We start from the raw sequence: 21097 nt of genomic DNA, 5'->3' as shown, positions 1-21097 counted from the left end.
GATAATATTTTTCTCTGTGTTGATTTTATCGTTTTACAATGTGTTATATATCAAAATGATCGCAATTTAGTGGGGCAGCCAATGGTTTTCAAACGAAAAAGAAACGTAATACTTGTTACCTCTAAAACCGTTTGGCGCACAGCGCGATTTGAATACAATTATATATGAAATTTCGTTTTTGCGCTATCATATATCGCATTATTTATATATATGATAATGATAATTTTTTTCATTTCTGATGGTTGCATACTAAACTTCAAGCAATGACAAAAAAAGGAGCCAAAAATTAACTCTTAATCTTGAAAACTAAGCCCGCTGTGATTTTTTGAAAAAAATATTTTTTCCGCTTCCGCGCTCACTCTCAAACCCCTCCGGCACACGGGAGTCATTTTTTTATTTACCGCTTCGGCGTTTAAGGGTTAATGCAGTTAGCTTTGTTTTTACATACTAGTCCTTTCACGGGGTTTTTACTCCGACCACATGTTTCGGATCTTAGCCTAGCCTGATTAGATCTCGATTCTCTGTCGTTAGGAGTTTTTGGCCCTCATGCCTTTACTTTAGGACCTTGTCCCTTCGTACTCTTGTCCTTCTGCCCCCTAGTCACCTGCCCCCCGATTCTTTCGGTACGGCATACTGACTAGCTGCTATGAGTGGCGCAGCTAACACACCCGAATCTTCGGATTTGCGATTAGCCTACCCACTCTAGGACAACATCTTTCTCTCATTCTTATATTTATTTCCCCCCGTGTTAGGCTAGCTAGCTATCTTATTGTTAATTTATTGATATTTTATGTGTTGCTATGCTGTGCGGCTTTTGGTTGGCCTATAGGCCTTCCTAGTTCGACTGGCCCTTCACACCTCGTGTCTGTTCACCCGGCCGAGAGGGTTTCCAGTTGATCGCGTCCAGCCACCTGTGACCCCCCCCCCCCCCCCCCCCCCCCCCCCACCTACTACGCGCACACCACCTCGGTGCGTGACGACTTGCTCGCTACCCAGCTAGCCTACCCGAGTCTACGTAGAAGGGGGAGAGACCATTGGGAGGGGAGGGGGATACACTCGGTCTCAGGCATGCTGTACCCAGGGTACAGGGACACACTCCCCCCCCCCCCCCCCCCCCAACCCTGGTGGGCCACCAGGCGTGGGAGGTCTGGATCTCCCCTTCCGACCCTCCGTGTAGCGATCGCCCTGGGTTACGACGCTTGTTCTGAGATTACGACGCTGACGCTTCCGACGCTCTGAGTTAACGACGCTTTTTTTTTTTTTAAAAAAAACGAAAAAAATATTACTATGATAAGAATCCTTTATAGTTTAGCACAGTATATTAATAAAAATAAGTTTTTGGTTAGATTACAACAAAAATTTTGAGGTTATGATGATTTTCAACACTTTTTATGTCGTATATTTTTTTAGTGACGCCTCATATGCGGAACTAGTTTCTGAGCGAATGAATACACTAGCTTGGGATGCGCAGTTTATAACAGTCCAAAAGCGCAAATAATGAAAAAATCATTGCTTGTTTCCAGTTACATAATTAACAAAACTAAGTTTCTGGTTAGATTACAACGCAAATTCCAAGGTTACGACGGTTTTTTATGCCTTTTAACGATACCTCATACGCAGAACTAGTTTCTGAGTCGGGGAAAGGACGCATAAATTAATTTACGCTATTAAACTGTATGGTAACCATAGTCAGGATAAGGAATGCATTCTCAAACAGTATACAATATCCTTTAAGTACAAAACAGCAAAATATCATTGAAACATTATTTCACTTAAAGAATCCATTTATACTCTACTTAGACTTGGATATAAAAACCATAGTTTCTCTCTCTCTCTCTCTCTCTCTCTCTCTCTCTCTCTCTTTTGTATTTTCCGACGAAAATAATCACTATTTATTTTCATGACTAAATACATTTTTATAATACAAAAATGATTTACTAATTTTCAAATATTAATTTTGATTAATACTGTATTAGTAAGTTTAATAAGTTGAAATGATATCACATAATAAAAATAATAATTCTCTCTCTCTCTCTCTCTCAAATCTCTCTCTCTCTCTCTCTCCTCTCTCTCTCTCTCTCTCTCTCTCTCTCTCTCTCTCTCTCTCTCTACTACAAAGATGTATGTTTTTTTGAATGATAAATATATGATTTACTATTTTCAAATATTAATATTAATTTACACAGCAATAATATCAATACATTAAAGAAAATACCATAGTGAATTAGTAAGATTTTAGCTTATATTTAAAAAATTATGGAAGAATGAAGGAAATCCCAGTCTTCTTCCAGTAACCTTTTCTCGAGATCGAGGTACTAAAACTATCAGATATATCAAGTTCTGTGACAGCCAGGAGGGGGAAGTGCTCATGAAATTTCCCCCCCTCTCTCTCTCTCTCTCTCTCTCTCTCTCTCTCTCTCTCTCTCTCTCTCTCTCTCTCTCTCTCTCTCTCTCATTTACTGAGACTCGAGATTTTTTATGTACTTGTACTATTTGTTTTTAATACTTTCAAATAATAATAATAATAATAACTGTAATTACAAAATTCATATGTGATAGTATTTTAAAGAAATACAATATGTACTAATCTATCCATGTCACTTTTAATTAAGGTTAACTCTCTCTCTCTCTCTCTCTCTCTCTCTCTCTCTCTCTCTCTCTCTCTCTCCCTCTCTCTCTCCTCGTCTCTCTCTCTCTCTCTCTCTCTCTTTTGCCACACAAGATAATAATGTGTCATAGTGGTAACTCCCTCCCTCTCTTTCGCTGGAAGCATTATAAGTATTTTTTGAGAGAACAGAGAGAGATAAACACTCTCTCTCTCTCTCTCTCTCTTTTACCGAGATGAAAGAATTTTTATGGCACTAGTATGTAAAATGTTTATTCATAATTTCAGTTATTTAATAATAATAATAATAATAATAATACTTTAATTACAAAATTCATAATGGTTGTATTTTAAAGAGATGAAAATGACCTTTCCATTTCACTTGTAAGGATAATTCCTCTTTCTTACTGAGATGAGAGAATTTTTATGGTAGATGCACATATTTATTATATTTTCAAATAATAATAATAATAGAAGTAGTAATAATACGATAACTAATTTCAAAAGAAAATTCTTCCCTTCGTCTTTTTCTGTATCAATTTCCCTACCTCATAACTCCAGTGACACTCGGAGCTTAACAATGCCATACAATGGTCAACAAATTTAATGATTTTATGTAATCTCTCTCTCTCTCTCTCTCTCTCTCTCTCTCTCTCTCTCTCTCGTCGCTCTCTCTCTCTCTCTCTTGTATTTTAATGAAAATATACAGTAATTTGTGAATACACAGTGTTGCACATGAAAAAAGTAAATTAGTGATAATTTTAGAGATACGGCCCTAAGAAAAATTGCAAATTAGTGAAATTTTCCCTGTGGACATGTTTTCAAGAACGTCGTTCCAGCTTACGACGATTTTCGGGTTACGACGCGTCTTAAGAACGGAACCCCCGTCATAACCCGGGGACTGCCTGTATATTTATGTGTATATGTGCATACTGCCGCCAGAGCTACTCCGGCGGTAGTCTTATACTTCACAACCTTGGAACTATTCCAAAGGTTGTCGATGATACTCGTGTATCATTTGACTTACAGGTTACCTGTTGTCATGAAGGGGGCTGCAATGCAGTGCTCCAAGACCCCTGCAGCCATGAGGTGTGCCGTTCTCACGCCGGGTGTGCAGTGAGAGTGGACGACTTCACCGTGTGGCACCACGAGAACTGCTCCGTGTGCTACAGTCTAGTGAATGAAGCCTCCGCCAAGGTATGTCGCATTTCACGCCGTTTTTATATTGATACGATGAGTCTCATTTATACTGGTTTTGGTTTTTATACTGAGTTAATTCTGTCTCTAGTTTTAAGTACTAATACTAACCCCTCTTACAGGGCCTGGAAGTGGTCCGGACAGCAGCGCTGACCTCCCTGAAAGCCTGGGTCGGAGGGTTCGGGAGGAACTCTCCCAAGGGACGCCCCTACATCCTGGCCCAGGACATGGCGGATCTCATCTTCCCCGGAGCAAAGAAGGGCTCGGTGGTGGATCCGGAGGTAGCTGCTCCCCTCGTTGCCAATATCCAAGCCATGGTCGCACTCCCGGACGACGGTGCCATCGCCGAGGAGGTCACGGGCGAGGTTGCGGCTCTCGACCTGGATTTAGAGCCCATGACTGTTGACGTTATGGGCAACGGTAAGGGTGTTAGTGAGGCAGGTCCCGTAGAGGCTCAGGGGCTTTACTTGAGCCCTTCCTTATCCTCTCTTCTTTCTACTTCCACTTCTTTCCGGGGTTTCACGGAGAAGCATAGGTCAGTTAGACCAAAGACTTCTTCAGTGATCCCCAAAGTGAAGTCTTCTACAGACTTCAAACCCAAAACCAAGACCCTGCCAAAGAAGTCGAGCTCTTCCCTTGTCACTAAGCCGCCAGCTCACCATCCCGGTGCTGTCAAGGCGAAGGCTATCCCTTCTTCCAAGCCTTCCAAACATAGACCTCGTAAGGAGAAAGCTCAGTCTTCCTTTGACCCTGAGGCTCTCTCCTCTACTATCCTGGAACAGGTGGGCAATGTCGTCGGGAACTTGGTCCAGACCAAGTTTCAGGAGATGTTCTCCCAACTCTCCAATACAGTCGAGGCTTCATGCCAGTCGATCCAATCCCTGACGGAGAGGGTTGTGGCCCAGGAGAATGCTATGACGGGCATCCGGGATACCTTGGCGGCAGGGCATTCTCAGTCTGGCCAAGCGGCCCTACCTTCGCTTATGCCAGACTCGTCCAACCTCCCCCCGTTTAAGCCCAACAACCTTTGGAGGGTGGCGGCATACGCTCCATTCTCGGAGGGTACGCTATCCATTGAGGGTTGTGGAACTCGAAGGCTTGAGGACTTCGAGTTCTACCCCGAAAATCTCCAACCCCCGTTCATGGGCTACGTCCGCCTAACTGACGCAGCCATGATGAGGGAGGGTAAAGTCCCAAAAGAGACTGTTATCCTTCCCCGAAAACAGGCTCAGCAGGCTTGGTTACGGAGCTTGGCGGAGTGGGAGTGCAAAAATACTCGCCTCACCGCTTTCAAGAGCCCCTTCACCATTTTCACAACGGTGGAGGTCACGCCACTCCCTCTCACACTTAAAGTGGTGGAAGCCACCTACCAAGCAGCTCTGAAGGACGAGCCAATGCCTCAGCTCCGGGAAACAGAGCCAACCTCCCTCCTAATCCCGGGTTCTGAGAACTCCTTTGAAGGGGCAGCTCCTACTTTCACCATAGGTAAACTCAAACCTGACTGTGCCACAGCACTGTTCAGTGAGCAGTTACCAAGGCTCTCGGAAAACCTTATCCAGACGGAGTATGACGCCCGGACTAGGCTAAGCAGGTCCCTCAGCTCCTTGACGATGGCGGAAATGATGGCTCTTGTTTAGGAACAAGAACCGTTATTTAAGGTTATGGCTAGCCATAAGTCGCTACTGCATACAATGCAGTGCAACTTCTATGACTTTGTCATTGCAAGGCGGAACTGTAGGAAGCATGTTCTGGCGGAAGCCACCATCTGCCACGAACCGAACAAATTGACGAATCCACTGGATCCAACCCTAAATCGAAAAAGAGGCCTAGGAAGTTCCAGCCCTTCCAGGCCCTTCAGCAAGCTCTAGTACAGGCAGTCCAGGTACCTCAAGTACCACAGCAGGCTGCGTCAAAAACACAACCGCAACAGCAGTTCGTGCTTCTGACGCAACTGTCGCAACAGCCCCAACCGTCAACCTCCTTTGCTGTCTCGCCGGCCTATAACGCGGCTTTTGAGGCCCAGTCCTTTCAGCCGTTCAATAGGTTCGCCATAGGTTCCTTCCGTCAGAGAGGAGCCGTAAGGGCCGCCAGCAGGGGCAGAGGTTTCTGGGGAACACGTGGTGGACGCCCATCGGCAAACCAGTGAGAGTCTAAAGGTAGGAGGGAGGCTGTACCTCTTCCATCGCCGGTGGGGGTTCAGCAATTGGGCTCAGAGCATTGTAACCAAAGGTCTGGATGGAGTTGGCTTCAAGGTCCTCCTCCATCCAACAGCTTCTATCAAAGACCAACAGCGGAATTGGTAGAGTATACCCAGGATCTTCTTCACAAAGGTGTAGTATCAAGGGTCAGGAACTTAAAGTTTCAAGGTCGCTTGTTCAGCATGCCAAAGAAAGGCTCAGAAAAGCGAAGAATAATCCTAGACTTGTCCCATCTAAACTCATCCATTCTCTGCGACAAGTTCAGGATGCTGACCGTTTCGCAGGTACGTACCTTACTTCCCCGTGGGGCCGTCACAACCTCTATAGATCTTACAGATGCCTACTACGTATCATGTTCCAATAGCCAGACACTTCCGCCCCTTTCTAGGCTTCAAAATAGGAAGGCAAGCTTACTCCTTCAAAGTGATGCCATTGGGGCTCAACATTGCCCCCAGAATTTTCACAAAATTGGCGGAATCAGTCGTCCAAGAATTGAGGACACAAGGAATAATGTTAGTAGCCTATCTAGACGATTGGCTCATATGGGCAACAAATCCCAAGGAATGTCAAAAAGCAACGGTCAAAGTAATCAAGTTCCTGGAACACTTAGGGTTCCTTCCCTTAGGAGAAATTCTCCTTTCCCCAGATCGTTAATTTTTAGCCAAAAATGAAGACCCACAAGAAAGGTGGGCCCCATGGAAAATTATACCACTTCCAGAGGACCAGTCACTTGTCCAGTCAATTCCCTTAAAGCATACTTAAGCAGGACTACCCTGATATCCTCAGGTCCATTATTCATTAGGGAAAAAGGTGGTACGATTTCCTTAAAAGGAATTAGGGAACAAATTTTGTATTTCATAAAACAGGCCAATCGGAGTACGGTTTCCCGACTATGGGCTCATGATGTTAGGGCGGTTGCCACCTCCATCAATTACTTCCAACATATGAACTTTGACGATCTCAAGAAATACACAGGCTGGAAATCTCTGACAGTATTTAAACGCCACTATTTGAAGTCTTTATATTAGGGCTTTTGCCTTGTATAATAAGGTGCCCTATGAAGTAATGTTAGACTTGCAATAATCTTACGCTAAGTCGGTTGGTTATTCACTTCCATACTCATTGGAGTGTCTTGGGGTTTCATGATTACTAACGAAGTAAGTATCTTCTTTCGTTATGACGACGATGTGTTAAACTCATGATGATATCTTCTTTCTGATGTGAGGTTCTAGTAGAAAACACAAAGTATAAAAAATAGTTCTATTCTCTGAGATTACATGATGAAGATCAGATAGGATTGTACAGGTCTTCTAATGACGATGGCTTGATCGCTTCTGCCAATGATGATGGCTAATTCAACTCTACATGATGAAGCTTAGATAAAGATGTACAGGTCTTCTAATGACGATGGCTTGATCGCTTCTGCCAATGATGATGGCTAATTCAACTCTGACCACCATCTCCGTTACAAATCATAAAGGAAGCAGACAGTAGCTCAAACATATGAACATACATGCAGATGACACATTACAAGTCACGTAGGCCGTTTGAATTATAGGTCGCGGTAGTTGTCTCAAGCAGGAAGCTTGGACTAATGTTTTCAAAACAAATGAAGGACCACAGGTGACGGCATGTCATCTAAGCCTACTTTATTGTATACGTCATCTTTGAATACTTTATCGTCTCTGGTCTGATCACATTCCTGCAAGCAATCTGGTTGACCTCTTTAGTTTTAGTTTTTTATATATATGGAATAACATTTCATATTTTTACTATGTAATCTCTTACATTTAGAAGCCCTCAAATTCTCTGCAGTGGCAGCCAGAAACACAGTTTCACTTGACACTGCATGATATCTAATTACTTAGCCTATATCTCTGTAGCTCTTTCCCTTCTGCCTGCCTCACTAGCACCCTTGCTTAGCTCGGTCGTCTCTGTATAACTTTGCCTTGGATGTAGTTATGTACATACTGAATTTTATCACTTTGGGTTCGGGCTTAGTTCCCTTGTCTATTTAGGGATTAGTTACCATTTCTGTTGTTATGATTATATGTCCTTTTATGATTAAGTTACTTAAATTTAGGTTTATTAAAACGCAATGTTACTGTGTATGTTTATCACTTTATTGTAAGTTTAAGCTTTATATTATAGCAATTAACCTTACTTGTGTTTTAATTTACCTGATATGATTGTTTTCTCCACTTCCTTTCCAAGCTTGAAGGGGCCAATTCTCTGGCACTATTTCACATAGCGACACAGGTTGAGCCCAGAAAAGGGATTTTGATGGAGGAAAAATCTATTTCTGGGCAATGACCTGTGTCGCCCAGTGAAATCCCACCCTTCCTTTTTGCATTCCACACCCTGTTTGGCCCAAGCTTGGGTGCTATCTTCAGGAATGACAACAAAGACGCTCACCGTAGTAGTAGCGGGCAGCGGGGCCTTAGTTCGGCTCCTCTGTAGGTGAGGAATTTTGGCGGAGGAGGAGACTAAATGGCAAGGGACCTCTGGTAGTGGTATCCACTCACTCTTTTACTATACCAACACCTTTAAAAGGTGAGCGAGCCAGGATAATATGGCACTATCGTTTCTCTTTTCCTCTGGTATATATAGCAATATTTATGCCTTAGAAATGAGTATCAGAGGAACCGTTTCACTGGGCGACACAGGTCATTGCCCAGAAATAGATTTTTCCTCCGTCAAAATCCCTTAAGTATTATATGGTTTCAGTTCAAGTGTCACAAATCATCCAAGTGACAACTTGGCCATTGCTGTCTGATAAGGATCTTTTTCATAATTGAGTTAACAGACACCACCCTATGTACTTACAAACTAGTTATTCTCTGGATGACTGCTTGTAGGTTGGTTACTATATTCTTCATGCCTATTTAAGTAGTACATAAAATCAATACAGTACTGTAGGTTTTTCATCCTGAACCACAATCCTCCTCACGGTGTCCCAGACTGGTTAATGGTGCCTTAGACAGTGTCACGGTCAGATATTTTACCCTAATATGTAATATCTTAAATGAAAATGTGGAATTTCATAAGCCTAACCCTTTACTATGTTCTGTACATAGTTCTACAAATTTTTAATGTCAGATTTGATGAACTTACAAGTAAACCTTGGCTCAGAGAGAAAAAAAGTTTCACCTATTTTATTAGAAAGTTTAGCGATGTCATATTTCATCTCCATTGATACCATCTTCCTTTTGGTGGAACTTCCATCAGAGGCGGCATTCTTTTGTTTGGGAGCCATGGTGAATTAAAGCAACACACTTTAAGGTGACAAAGCATCAAGCAGTTAAAACACCATATAGACTTTGTAATGCTCCATCTCGTCTATCGTGCAACCCCAAAATTTTTACCCTTAAAAAATTATTTTATCATAAAGATCATGTACTATTGTGCGAGTTCCTTTTCTGAGAGACCAAATTACAATTCTATGTATTTCTATCTTCTAGTTAAGTAAGTTAAAAAAAAAAGTAAAAGAGAATGATAAAAGTATCGTTAGTAACATTAAAATCACTGGTTAAACACGAACAGCCATAAACAACCAAACAAAAACAGTTGTTTTGCTATGAACAACTAAATCAGATAACACTAATTGTTTTGCTTGCATTTCAACCATCGTACGATAGTAGAAAATTACCATAGTTATGTTGAAAATGACATTACCTTACCTTAATTAGAACAGGACTGATATATTTTTATATTACTGTATACCTTTATTTGCTGTGGAGAAAACATCAGCAAGGAAATATATACAGGCAGTCCACAGGTTACGATGGGGGCTCCATTCTTGAAACTCGTTGTAAGCCGGAACATCGTCAAAAATCCTAAGAAAACCTTACTTTTTAATGCTTTGGGTGCATTAAAACCTATGTAAACAGCATTCTTATTGCATTTTCATCCCAAAAACCTTCAAATATTGAATAATTTGCATTTTTGGTGTCATATTTCTTCTGGCAGATCAGCATTGTAGGCGCCGTAACCCTGGAACATGCGTTGTAACCCTGGAAATAATTTCTGATGAATATAATTGAAAAGCACCTTAACCTCGGAATGTCGTAAGTCGAACCCGTCATGACCTAGGGACTGCCTGTACTGTACTGCTAAATTTAAGCAGCAAGTTGTAGATGAAGCTGTGAAAACAATGTTCAAACTGCTAATGACTATAAACGACCATGCACTGGCAACATGGATGCAACTCGTCCATAAATAACAGCAGAGAAAAAATATTTTAATAAAAAACTACTAGGCATGAAAGAACATTTTTACTGTTGTTTTCACACCGATAAAAGATAAATACGTAAAGTTCGTATTATGAGGAAATTAGGTGAAAACAGCGAATGGAATCGGTTTTTTCAACACAAAAAACATGCCCTCAGTGCAATCTAGTAACAAAAAATAACTAAATGTCACTCACAACGAGAGGTATGTAAGTCATACTTTGATTTAAAAGCATTTCATATAACAAAAAATAACCTTGTCCAATGTATAAACAGATTTTCTAGAGACTCATTTACTTTTAACTAGAAATAGTAATACATGTATGAGAATACATACAATATTATTGGATACAGTGAAGTAAAGCATGACTTTAAATTATGAGGGGTCTCACCTCGTGGCACTTGTAAGCCGATGATCATCGGACAACTGTGCCTTTATCCGGTTCACACCACTGCAAACCCCAGTTATGAATATCTTCGACTACCGTAAAACCTTAATGCCAATAACTGGGGGCACACAAACAAAATTGGAACTTACAGGTGGCAAAGGGGAGCTCTGAACACAGTTCTAATTTGCGATCCCATACACTTGTATCTGAACGTTTGTACATAAGTAGGGTGTGTCTGTACTTATGTTGAAACAAAATGAAGGAGAAGCTTTTGAGGGTAATATTTTGCTATTTGCAGGAAGTAGTGGATACACTCCAGAAGAGATGCAGAGAATGTGATTACAAGGGACATCTAGACAGCACTGATAAACTGTCAAGGTTTATTTGGCGTCATAAAACAATGGAATCTATGAGTGAACAATTAAGAACAACACTTCCAGAATCAAAGGAAACTAACTGTGCAGACAAATTAAGACAAAAAAGAATGCTACTAAACTTAAGAAGAACAGACTGCCAGTGGTTCTTGGGATTCCTGATATCCCAAGACATGACATGGATACACATATTCAAGATGATGATTTTATAGTGTTTGAAGAACGTGAAGCGTTACCTATTGTAGAAAATAAGATTATTATAAAAAATGAAGAAAATAATATAAAAAATGAAGAAGAAAATAAGATTATTATAAAAAGTAAAAAAGTTAAGACTACAGCTTGTGGGAAAAGGAAATTGTTCCCCAAAATCTTGATAACCAGAATCCCAAAGAATGTGAAAGAAGGGGATATCATAGAAAATTTAAAAGACAAGAACCCATGGCTGAGGTATCTGATAAAAAATGAAGATGACTTTAAATTGGTTGCAACACTGAAAGCTGACACCTACGGAAGGCCACAATACGCCATAAAGTGCTCACCACAAATAAGAAGGAATATAGCAGCATGTGGTGATGAGTTGAATATTCTCGGTACGTTTTGCAAAGTATATGACAAATACCATGTTTTACGATGCATTAAATGCCAGAAATTTGGACATAAGCATGACCTATGTAGAGGAGAACTTGTATGCCCAAAATGTGGGGGAGAACACTGGCTAAGAGAATGTATTTCAGAGGTATCAACATGCTTACATTGTCAAGGACCACACATTACAGGGGACAGAGTATGTCAAAAATATAAAGAAGAAGAAGCAAGCGTAAAAGATAGAACTGACCATGGGGAACATCTAGAAGTTTTCAAACCAGACTTACAAAGTGAAAGAGCAGAAAGAGAAAATATTGCAAAACAACAAAAAATTATCAAACAAGAAGCACAAAGAAAGAAGAAAAAAGCAAAAAGCAATATTACAGTTGTCCTTGGAGATCAAGTTATTATAACAAACCTATGCAAGACTAGAAAGTACAAAAAAGACATGTACAGGTACTTTAATCTGATCGATACATTACAGCTGACAGAATGAAATGAAATGATGCTGGCTGCATCATTATCACATACAAAAGGTAGGACATTAGATACGTATAAAAGGTACAATAATCTGATGGGGAATAGTCGTTCTTCCAAAGTCACTAGGAAGTGCAATAATCATAGATAAACCACGGTCAAAATCAGTTCGTTAAATGTACAGATGAGTGAACTGGTGAAATATTATCTGTTGATTTTGATTTTTCATATTTTATCAGATTGATTATATTTTACTTAAGTAAAGGCAAGTCAGAGGTGAATAAAGGAAAAAATTTATATCCAGATAAAAAATTAAAGTTACTTCATTATATGAAGAACTGTTATATATGTGTATGGATATTGTGCAACTTCAGTCCTCTAGACACTACAGAAGAGGAAGAATGTTTCTAGTTTCATCTGTCCGAGTATGCATACAGGTCCCATAGCACTTTTGACATGATTATTCTGTCTGTGTTGTCTGAACCAGCTGCAAGGAACAGAGAAGCAGGCTGGGAGGAGGGAAAGTCTTTTGAGTTCATTGAATATTGTTGAAAATATTATTATTTTCATGTAAAAAGTCATCATTCTTTTATAAATGAATCATTGCTTTCCATTACCTTGAATAGCTGCTTAGTTTGGTATGAAACTGTCTCCCCCCCCCCCCCCTCAGGGTAATTAGAGCCATGAATTCTGGAACCATTTAAATTGATGTACAAGTTCAGTAGTAACAAAATTCTGAGAACGGGATCATGAATCGGACTATGGCCTTGTTACTAGGTTCGTGGCTGTACATTCTCAGCTGGTCAAACAGATGCAACTGGCCAAACCAGTGAGGTATAAGTGTTATTACTCCAGGTCACAGTGCCAGGATGTACAGGAGTATGGTTCATAAGGATGAGAAAGATAATGTTACATACATATTACCCCTCAGAGACTTAAAAGAAAATGGTTTGTCAGTCCTACAAGTCCAAATGAAACTATATTGAGAGATTTATGAGTCTCTCATAAATAAAAGTTAACTAATACACTTCTTTTAAAAGCCTGGGAGACTGATGCATCTCTAATCTCAATTTTCCTCACCCCAGTTTAGGATGCTTGGTCTCCAGTGATACGGGTGTAATCACTTTAGATGACTTGAATCAGCCAGACAGAAATGATCTTTTCAGATGCCTCCCCCTCTAAAAGTGTTGGGTCTTCATAAGACACTTCCATATGGTTCTGATGGACACAAAAGGTCTTATTTATTCCTTGCTTGTACTACTGCTAAGGAAAGTATACAAAGAATAGAGGAACTTGAGGCTGGATGAAAGTTTTTTGTCTGTAATAAAACTTTGGGCATGTGATTCACCAATATTCTGCCAGTTGTTGTCACACATGGAAAAAGTGAGAGACACCAGGGTTACCGTCCTAAAGATGGGTCTTTACAGTTCAAGGAGGGACTAATCTGGAAATTGATCAGATTTAAACTTGATAAACCCAAATCTATGCCCATTCATTTATATACTGTAGGGTATTGCAGACTTATATCCTTTGGTGGCTGGCACATGATTTCCTTGGGCAACCTGAAGACATTATGGTGGTCAGAGCATTAAGTACCTCCTCTACAACAAGAACTGTGAAAGAAACAATCCTCAGATTGTCACAGCTTGACCTGGTTGTGACCTCGGCTAATGGATCATAAAGCCTCTATTTATGAAGCATCACTTGATCATATTAGTACCTTGGGGTGTTGGGTGTCCACCAGAAGATCAAGAAGATCTAAAGATAACTCTTAATGAGTCCTTTAGGGGCTGCTAAGTGTCACTGACACATAAATGGTGGACTGTGTCAGTGACTGTTGGAATTTGAGAGGATAGGAAATTTGTAACCCTCCAAGTTTTCCATACATGCCATGTCAATGAATTTAAAGAGCTCTGCAATAATATGGTAACTTCTTGCTTAGTTGGGTCTTGAACATGGCATAGAGTGTGCCACACAAGTGCCATATTGTCTTGCATACTTCTGGCTGGAGCAACATGATTTTGTCTGTTTAAGGAGTGCCACTACACTGTGTTTTTCTGTATTAGTCGTGGGAGTTGTATCACCTTGTATTCTTCAGCCCAAAGCAATATCTGCATGACCAGACAACACATCCATTAGGACTCGCTTCTTCCCAACTTCTTTGACAGGCCACTATGCCCACTACTTAGCTGTAAAGGTGATAAGTTCTGCTTCTATTTCCAGGTAGCAGGTACCTCTAAATACCATCTAGGTCTAAGGTGAGCACTGCATTCTTTCTTGATGCATCTGTAAACAATAACAGGTAAGAGGTTGATGGCACAAGAGTAAGTCACTCTAAAATATTTGAATTTTGCCACCAATAGAGATCTTGCACAAGAGAGCACTTGGGCACTAGAAAAGATAATTTGTATGGTGGGAAGAGTGGGGACTACATTCAGTTCAAGAAAGGCTTGAGAAATCTCATCGGAAGGTAGCTATAGTGGCACTAACTTTTCCAAAGATATTAGATGATCTATCAGCTTCTGCCCTATTAAGTTGGAGGAGCTGAAACATGAGCATTTTTATTAGATGTAGGCTTCATTTTAGAATAAAAATATTAAACTCTAAGAAGGAAAAATTTCGTAGCAACGGTGTGAAAAAGATAAAAAATGTTATTCAGTAATATTGAAAATTAATTTGATTGAAATGAGACAGAATGCAGAAATCCCATAAAAAAGGTATAATTAGATGAAAACAAATTGTTCAGTAATCTTGAAAAATCACTTGATTGAAACGAGTGAGAGAGAGAGTTAACTGCAATGAGATTTCCAATGAAATGTTAGGAATAAAGCTTATATCATGCGTAAGTTTTTATTTCCATTGTTATTATATTCCCTATCATATGTATTTGTATTTTGGAAATATAGCCATAAAGACATTAATATTAGCCTACTTTCTTAAATGCAATGTTAGGAATCCAAAAAGAGGCATGAACAATAAGGCCGATGGTCAAGATCATAGCTACAGGGCAGCGTCACATGTACACTCAGAAGTCTCCAGGTGACGTCACAGAGCACAGCTGAGCTCCCGGCACCATGCGCGGTAACTCACCTTATCTTATTCCATCTTGGCGCTACATACGAGCCTGGGCCTTGACTCCCCGAGATCATGTGTTCTTGCCTCACCAACCTGACATTTCTACTTCATTCGAGGCTCATCCTTTTTAGAGGGCTGGAGGATGTCGTGAAAAAATACTTGCACATATTTTTCTCAACCTGAGTCCGCTTTTGGGCGCCAATTCATAGTTCCATGTCAGTCAGTTGGCAGCAAAAATGCCATGGTTATCTCAGTAATTGTGTGAATTACTGAGCTTTTTATTACATCAACGCCATCAAATCAATGAGAGTAGTTATATTCATTTTGATGAGATTGAAATTGCTATTGCAGGATGAAAATAAGTTGCCAATAAAAATCATAAATTGTAAATTAATGGCTAGCTGGCCAGCCAGCTAGCATGGAAAATCGCACTCCTCACCCTTGTCGCTACAGATCCGATGCTGTGAAGACATCTGTGTGATCGCTCCTGCGTTCCACGCCAAGAATACGGCCTCCACCATGAGAAGGTTGTGAGCTGGGTATTTGAGTTCACGTTTGCAGCTAAGGTTTTAGATATTTACTTGTTAAAGATGCAACTACTTTTAAAGATGTGATCATTACTGAATTAGAGTTCATTTCATTATGATAACTTTATGACCACGTGGTCACAAGTTCACCGAACGAGTCTTGGGGCGGGAAGCCTGTGTGGTTCAGTTATTGTTGATTTGTACATAGCCGTGAGATAGGTTTTTATTTTTGTAATAAAATTTTTTAAAATTAAACGGCCTTAATTTTGTTGTCCTAGTATCTGAGATGGAAGATGACCCATAAGGCAGGTCTGTCGAGCCGAGAACATCCGGCATGTCGAGTAGTATAAGTCACTGAGCAAATCGCGACATATACAGTTATGAGAAAACAAAACGGAAATATATACTGCACATTTGGTGCTTTTCCATACTACTCACTGATTGCCCGTTGCTTAGCCTAAGACCACCACTATAGCTTCTTCCTCTTCGAAATTGGTGCAATGAAGAATGGCACATCTTTTCTGGGTGGGTAATATTTTAGTCATACCTATGACGATTTTCTTCCCTAAGGTGGTATTGCCATCAGAGCACCTCATGCTGTGCACTGTGGGCATTATTTAAGGTTCTTTGCAGTGTGCCTTCGGCCCCTACCAGCAACCCCTTTCGTTCCTTTTACACTATCATTTCATGTTCTCTTTCTTCCATCTTACTTTCCACTCTCTTATAACGATTCATTGTGCAACTGCGAGGTTTTCCTCCTGTTTTGCCTTTCAAACATTTTACTCTCAATTTCTGTTTCAGCGCTGAATGACCACATAGGTCCCAGTGCTTGTCCTTTGGCCTAAATTCTATATCCTATTCAACCCTACGACGACTTTCGCTAACAATTATGAAATCTGAATCCAGCGTAAGCCCGGTGGCAGGTCGGCAACAATTTGGCCGGTTTTCTTAAAAAAAAAAAAAAAAATGACCTTGGTGGTGAATATATAATGTAGTTAGTTGACTTGTGGGTTACTACCAGGCTTTAGCTTGAGTGATACAACTATGAATACTTACTGTCAGTCTATAAAAACTGATTGTAAGAATTTCAGGTTTCATTGTAAAGCCATCGATAGCTAAGACCAGCCAGCTTTGCAGCTAAGCCCCGCTTACTGAATCACGACCATTCCTTGAAGCTGATTGGTTGGAAATAGTTTCGAAAAGTTGGTTAATCTGTGGTTCTTTTCATCTTCATATATTTTGCAATCAGTGGCGATTTTACCCTTCAAAAAGTTGGGGGGGGGGGCATCATAGGAAAGGTAACTGTAAAAATGATTACAATATTGGAAACATTTTGAAACTCATGGAGGAATGAATTTGACTAAAGGTAAAGGTCATATAGAATTTTGTTTGATTCCTAAGCAAAACAACTGTAAATCATCCATCTGATATTTTACCTAACTTGCATGATATGAAAATTTAACATTCAAAACTATATACAGTATCAAACAATACGCAAGCATTAAAGAATGGATAGTATGTATTTGAACCAAATAAAGAAAGGTAGTAACTACATGAAATGAACAGATATACATGGGGCATGTCATGACAATTCTGAAAAGGTTCAGTTTGACATTCAAAATATATACGATCCCAACCAATATGCAAATTATTAAAGAATGTTAAGTGTAATACACATTTGCACTACTTAAAGAAAGGTATTAACTAATGAAATGAACAGACAGATATGGACCATGTCATGACCATTCTGAAAATGATGGTTTGACATTCAAAACTATATACAATCCCAAAAAACATGCAATTATTAAAGAATGGCAAGTTTGTATAATGCACATTTGAACAAAGTAAGGAAAGTTATTAATTAATGAAATGAACAGACAGATATTAGGCTTATCATGAAAATTCTCAAAATGTTGTTTCGACATTCAAAACTATATACAATTCATAACAATATGCAATTATTAAAGAATGTTAAGTTTTTATAATACATATTAAAGAATGTTAAGTTTTTATAATACATATTTGAACACAAAACAGATATGGACCATGTCGAGACAATTCTCAAAATGTTTAGTGCAGTTTGATTCTACGATTGTTATGTCGGCTGTCAAACTCTATCTACAAAACTATTTAAGTCAATACTCTCAGCCCATTTACTTTAAACTGATAATAATGCAGTGTTACTTAGCTCCTCACTAGTCATTGAATTTCTAAGAAATGTTTTTACTGTTTTCATTTTGGAAAAACTTCTTTCACAAGAAGCACTAGTAACACGGAGTGTTACAGCTCTCAATAGTAACCTGTACTATAAGCAATCAAAGGCAGATTTATATGGGTGAGTAAATGACAAAAACTCCACCAATGATGTAGGTGGCTGATGTTCTTTCTGGAGCAATTTCTTAACTAAAGATAGCTCGTGTTTTAAATCACTTTGATTAACTGAATATGATAAAGCAAATGACTTAAAGTCATCCTCATGTAAGAACGTCTGTCCTGCAGGACAGAGAGCTGAAATGCCACAAAAGATCACACATGACTTTGGAAAAACGACGATCTAATTCACTATTTAAACAGTCTAGTACTTCATACAAGATTGTGACGTGTTGTGCATGACTTGGCTAAAAACAACTCTCTGGCCAGTTGTTTCCAACATGATAAAATACGGAGTTGTCGAGGTTTTCTTGAACGTTTTCTCGTCACTGTTGGTGAAATGTCACATTTTTTACAGAGTTCGTCAACCCTATTAGAGTAATTCTCAATTAAGTTGGAGTTTCTTACATCAGCTAAATCTTCACGAAGACAAGAAATAAGTTTAGCTGTTTTTCCAAGGTCTGCCTGTTTGTCCTGCAGCTGCTGAGATACTTTATTTATTTTTCCCAGAATTTCAGAGAAAAACTGCAATAAACAAACAAATTCTGCATCCATCTGGGCAAGTAAACCTCTAGCAGATACAGCTCGAGCTCCAGTATCATCTGCAGAAGTCTCCTTCAGAAGTCTTATAATACATTACAGACGTGCATTATCACAGGAGGTAGCCTGACACCACCAGCGAGTATCACTGAGATGTTGAAGTTCTCGAATTTGTTCTTCTGGAAACATTTCATGCTGTATGGAAAGGAACTTCTCAGGAACCACTGCATTACTAGCAAAGATATAGACTTCTTCAAGAAGACTGAAAAATCCAGATGCTTGTGATACATTCTTTGCAGCACTTGTCAAAACCAAATTGAGCTAATGAACATAAGCAAAAAGTGCTTTATCTTTTATACGTTGCTGAATGCCACTAATTCCTCCACTCATGACTGATGCTCCATCAAATCCCAAGCCAACAAGAGAAGATTTATAATAATCTAAGCCTAATTTTTCTAGAGTTTTCAGTATTATGTCTGTGATATATGCAGCATCCAATGAAGACATGGGAGTAAATAAAATAAAAAATTCCTGAATACAGTGTGATTTCATCATAAAATCGTACTACTATTATAGTACTAATTACGCAATTTTGCTCACATCCTTGGCTTCATCGGCTTGAACAGAAAAGTAATGGCAGGGTTTTATGTTTTCAGCTATTTCTTCCCTCACAATTGATGCAAATGTATCAATCATGTCATTTTGTATTGGAGAACTGGTGTACTTCTCATTTTTTGGACTACTTTTGACACGTTCAGCTGTAACAGGATCATGTTTGGCAATAAATCTAAGAAGTTTACAGATATTTCCTGGATTTTGTTCATCGTCACCCTCTCTCTGGCCTCTGTGCTATATTTTGTTGGTATCAGGAGTATAATCTCGCTAAGAGTTTTTGTGTAATGACGATTTTCACGGACTTTCTTCTGATAGCCCTCACTTATACTCTGTTTAATGGATGTTTTATCAGTTTTATTGTGTTGATAGTCAATCCACGCAGTATAGAGGATTTGTGGATATGTGAGTTCAGGTGCTTTGCAAAGGCCCCATCTTTCCTTGTGCCTTTTTCCATCGCCTAAAGCCACTCTTTACAAATGCATTGTCTACATTGCCATAAGAAAGTGATGCAAAGTGCCTACAAGCAAAACAGAACATTGCATCACGTTCTTGAGAGTACTCAGCCCAATTTTGTGTGACTAGTTAGTGAATATTGTTATATTCAATAATGATTAATTTTATATATAATATTTCATTAAAAAAGTGGGGGGGAAAACCAGGGGCAAGGCCTAAATCTGGGAGGGCAGCTGGCCCCCCTTAGAATCGCCACTGTTTGCAATGGTTGTTTTACCGAACAAAAATACGTTGTGCTGATTATCAGAATAAAGCTTTATATTATCCCCTGAAATAAAATCATAATATACGCATATCCCTAAAAATGGTAAAGAACAGGAAAATATGTATGAAGTCAGAAGTGTTTTGCGTTGTTGCAATGTTTATTTCGTAAATGAGGTTCACCTGAATACAGAGGTGACACGGGGATTGTCTGCGTTCGAATCGGTCCACTTGGCCCCAATGGACAGTGGTCATTACCGTCTGATATTGTCAAGCGTGTTCACCGCTCTAAATTTAAACACAAAGACTTTCTCAGAGCTATGCAGACTGGTATTTCATATTAATTTCAGGAAATTTTTACTACGTTTGCAAAGTCTTAAAATCAATTTCATTGGAATCGTTGACACATTCGGAGGGATGACACGCAGTGACTGCATTTTATAAAACCAGAAGATACTTTTGTTAAAAAAAAATTACAGTATGATAGGCCGTATAATTCATATTGGATATAAATTGCTGTGATTTTTCTTGAAGACAATTAACTACTTTCGAAATAACAGGATCATAAAAAATGACGTAAACCTTTAAGGTCCTGTCTTTTTGTCAGTTTACGCAGATTATGACTTTTATTTTGGTTCTTGTGGTCAGGGTTGCCGTTTTGAGGAATTTCATCTATTAGTGTGGCTTTCTGGTGACATCTGGCAACCCTCCGTGGCTTTTCCGACCACAGGCCACGGCACTGAAGAAAAAAATTCTTCACGTTGCCTTTTTATGTTTTATTATGAAAATAAAGATATAAAACATATCCTGCTTATTTATACAAATGAATTTTATTGAAATCCTTTATTTTTCTTCGTCAATACTTTATATTTAATCTAGTGACGTGTAGTTTTCTAACATCACGGAAAATAATTCTACATCGGAAAATACACATTCTAACCATTAAATCATAAACAAAGTAAAAATCAGATGAACTGCCTATGGTAACACTGCTGCAAGCCAATGTTGTGAAGAAAAAACGGCATCACTGCAGTTGTGGTTATTCTTGTTTTTGTAGCTGGTGTTATGGTGCTTGAAGCATCTTCGAAAATTTTTCATATGGTATCATAACACTTCAGAATAAACATAGACCTATTCATAAAATAATGGCGTAAAGAATTGCCTCCCTACTCTTGTTAACTGAAAATTAGTCATTTGTTTGA

General features: G+C 39.3%; 1 protein-coding gene across 5 annotated transcripts in view; it reads left to right on the top strand.

Annotated features, from left to right (window-relative positions):
- LOC135217034 (uncharacterized) overlaps nucleotides 1–20807 on the top strand; it is a 63347-nt gene extending 42540 nt beyond the window's left edge. The window contains exon 3 of one of the 5 annotated variants that reach the window (XM_064252626.1): nucleotides 10917–20807. In XM_064252626.1, the coding sequence (XP_064108696.1) occupies nucleotides 11171–12073 (903 nt within the window). In that variant the 5' untranslated portion in view covers nucleotides 10917–11170 and the 3' untranslated portion in view covers nucleotides 12074–20807. Of the gene's footprint in view, nucleotides 1–9969 lie in introns of all 5 variants that reach the window. The other 4 variants (XM_064252625.1, XM_064252630.1, XM_064252629.1 and 1 more) reach the window with 4 other exon arrangements.
- The last annotated feature ends 290 nt before the right edge of the window (nucleotides 20808–21097 follow it).

The sequence above is a fragment of the Macrobrachium nipponense genome, chromosome 7 (assembly GCF_015104395.2).
Source record: "Macrobrachium nipponense isolate FS-2020 chromosome 7, ASM1510439v2, whole genome shotgun sequence".
Classification (NCBI taxonomy): domain Eukaryota; kingdom Metazoa; phylum Arthropoda; class Malacostraca; order Decapoda; family Palaemonidae; genus Macrobrachium; species Macrobrachium nipponense.
The sequence above is the reverse complement of the archived record's forward strand: the minus strand, read 5'-3'. Positions and strand labels throughout refer to the sequence as shown.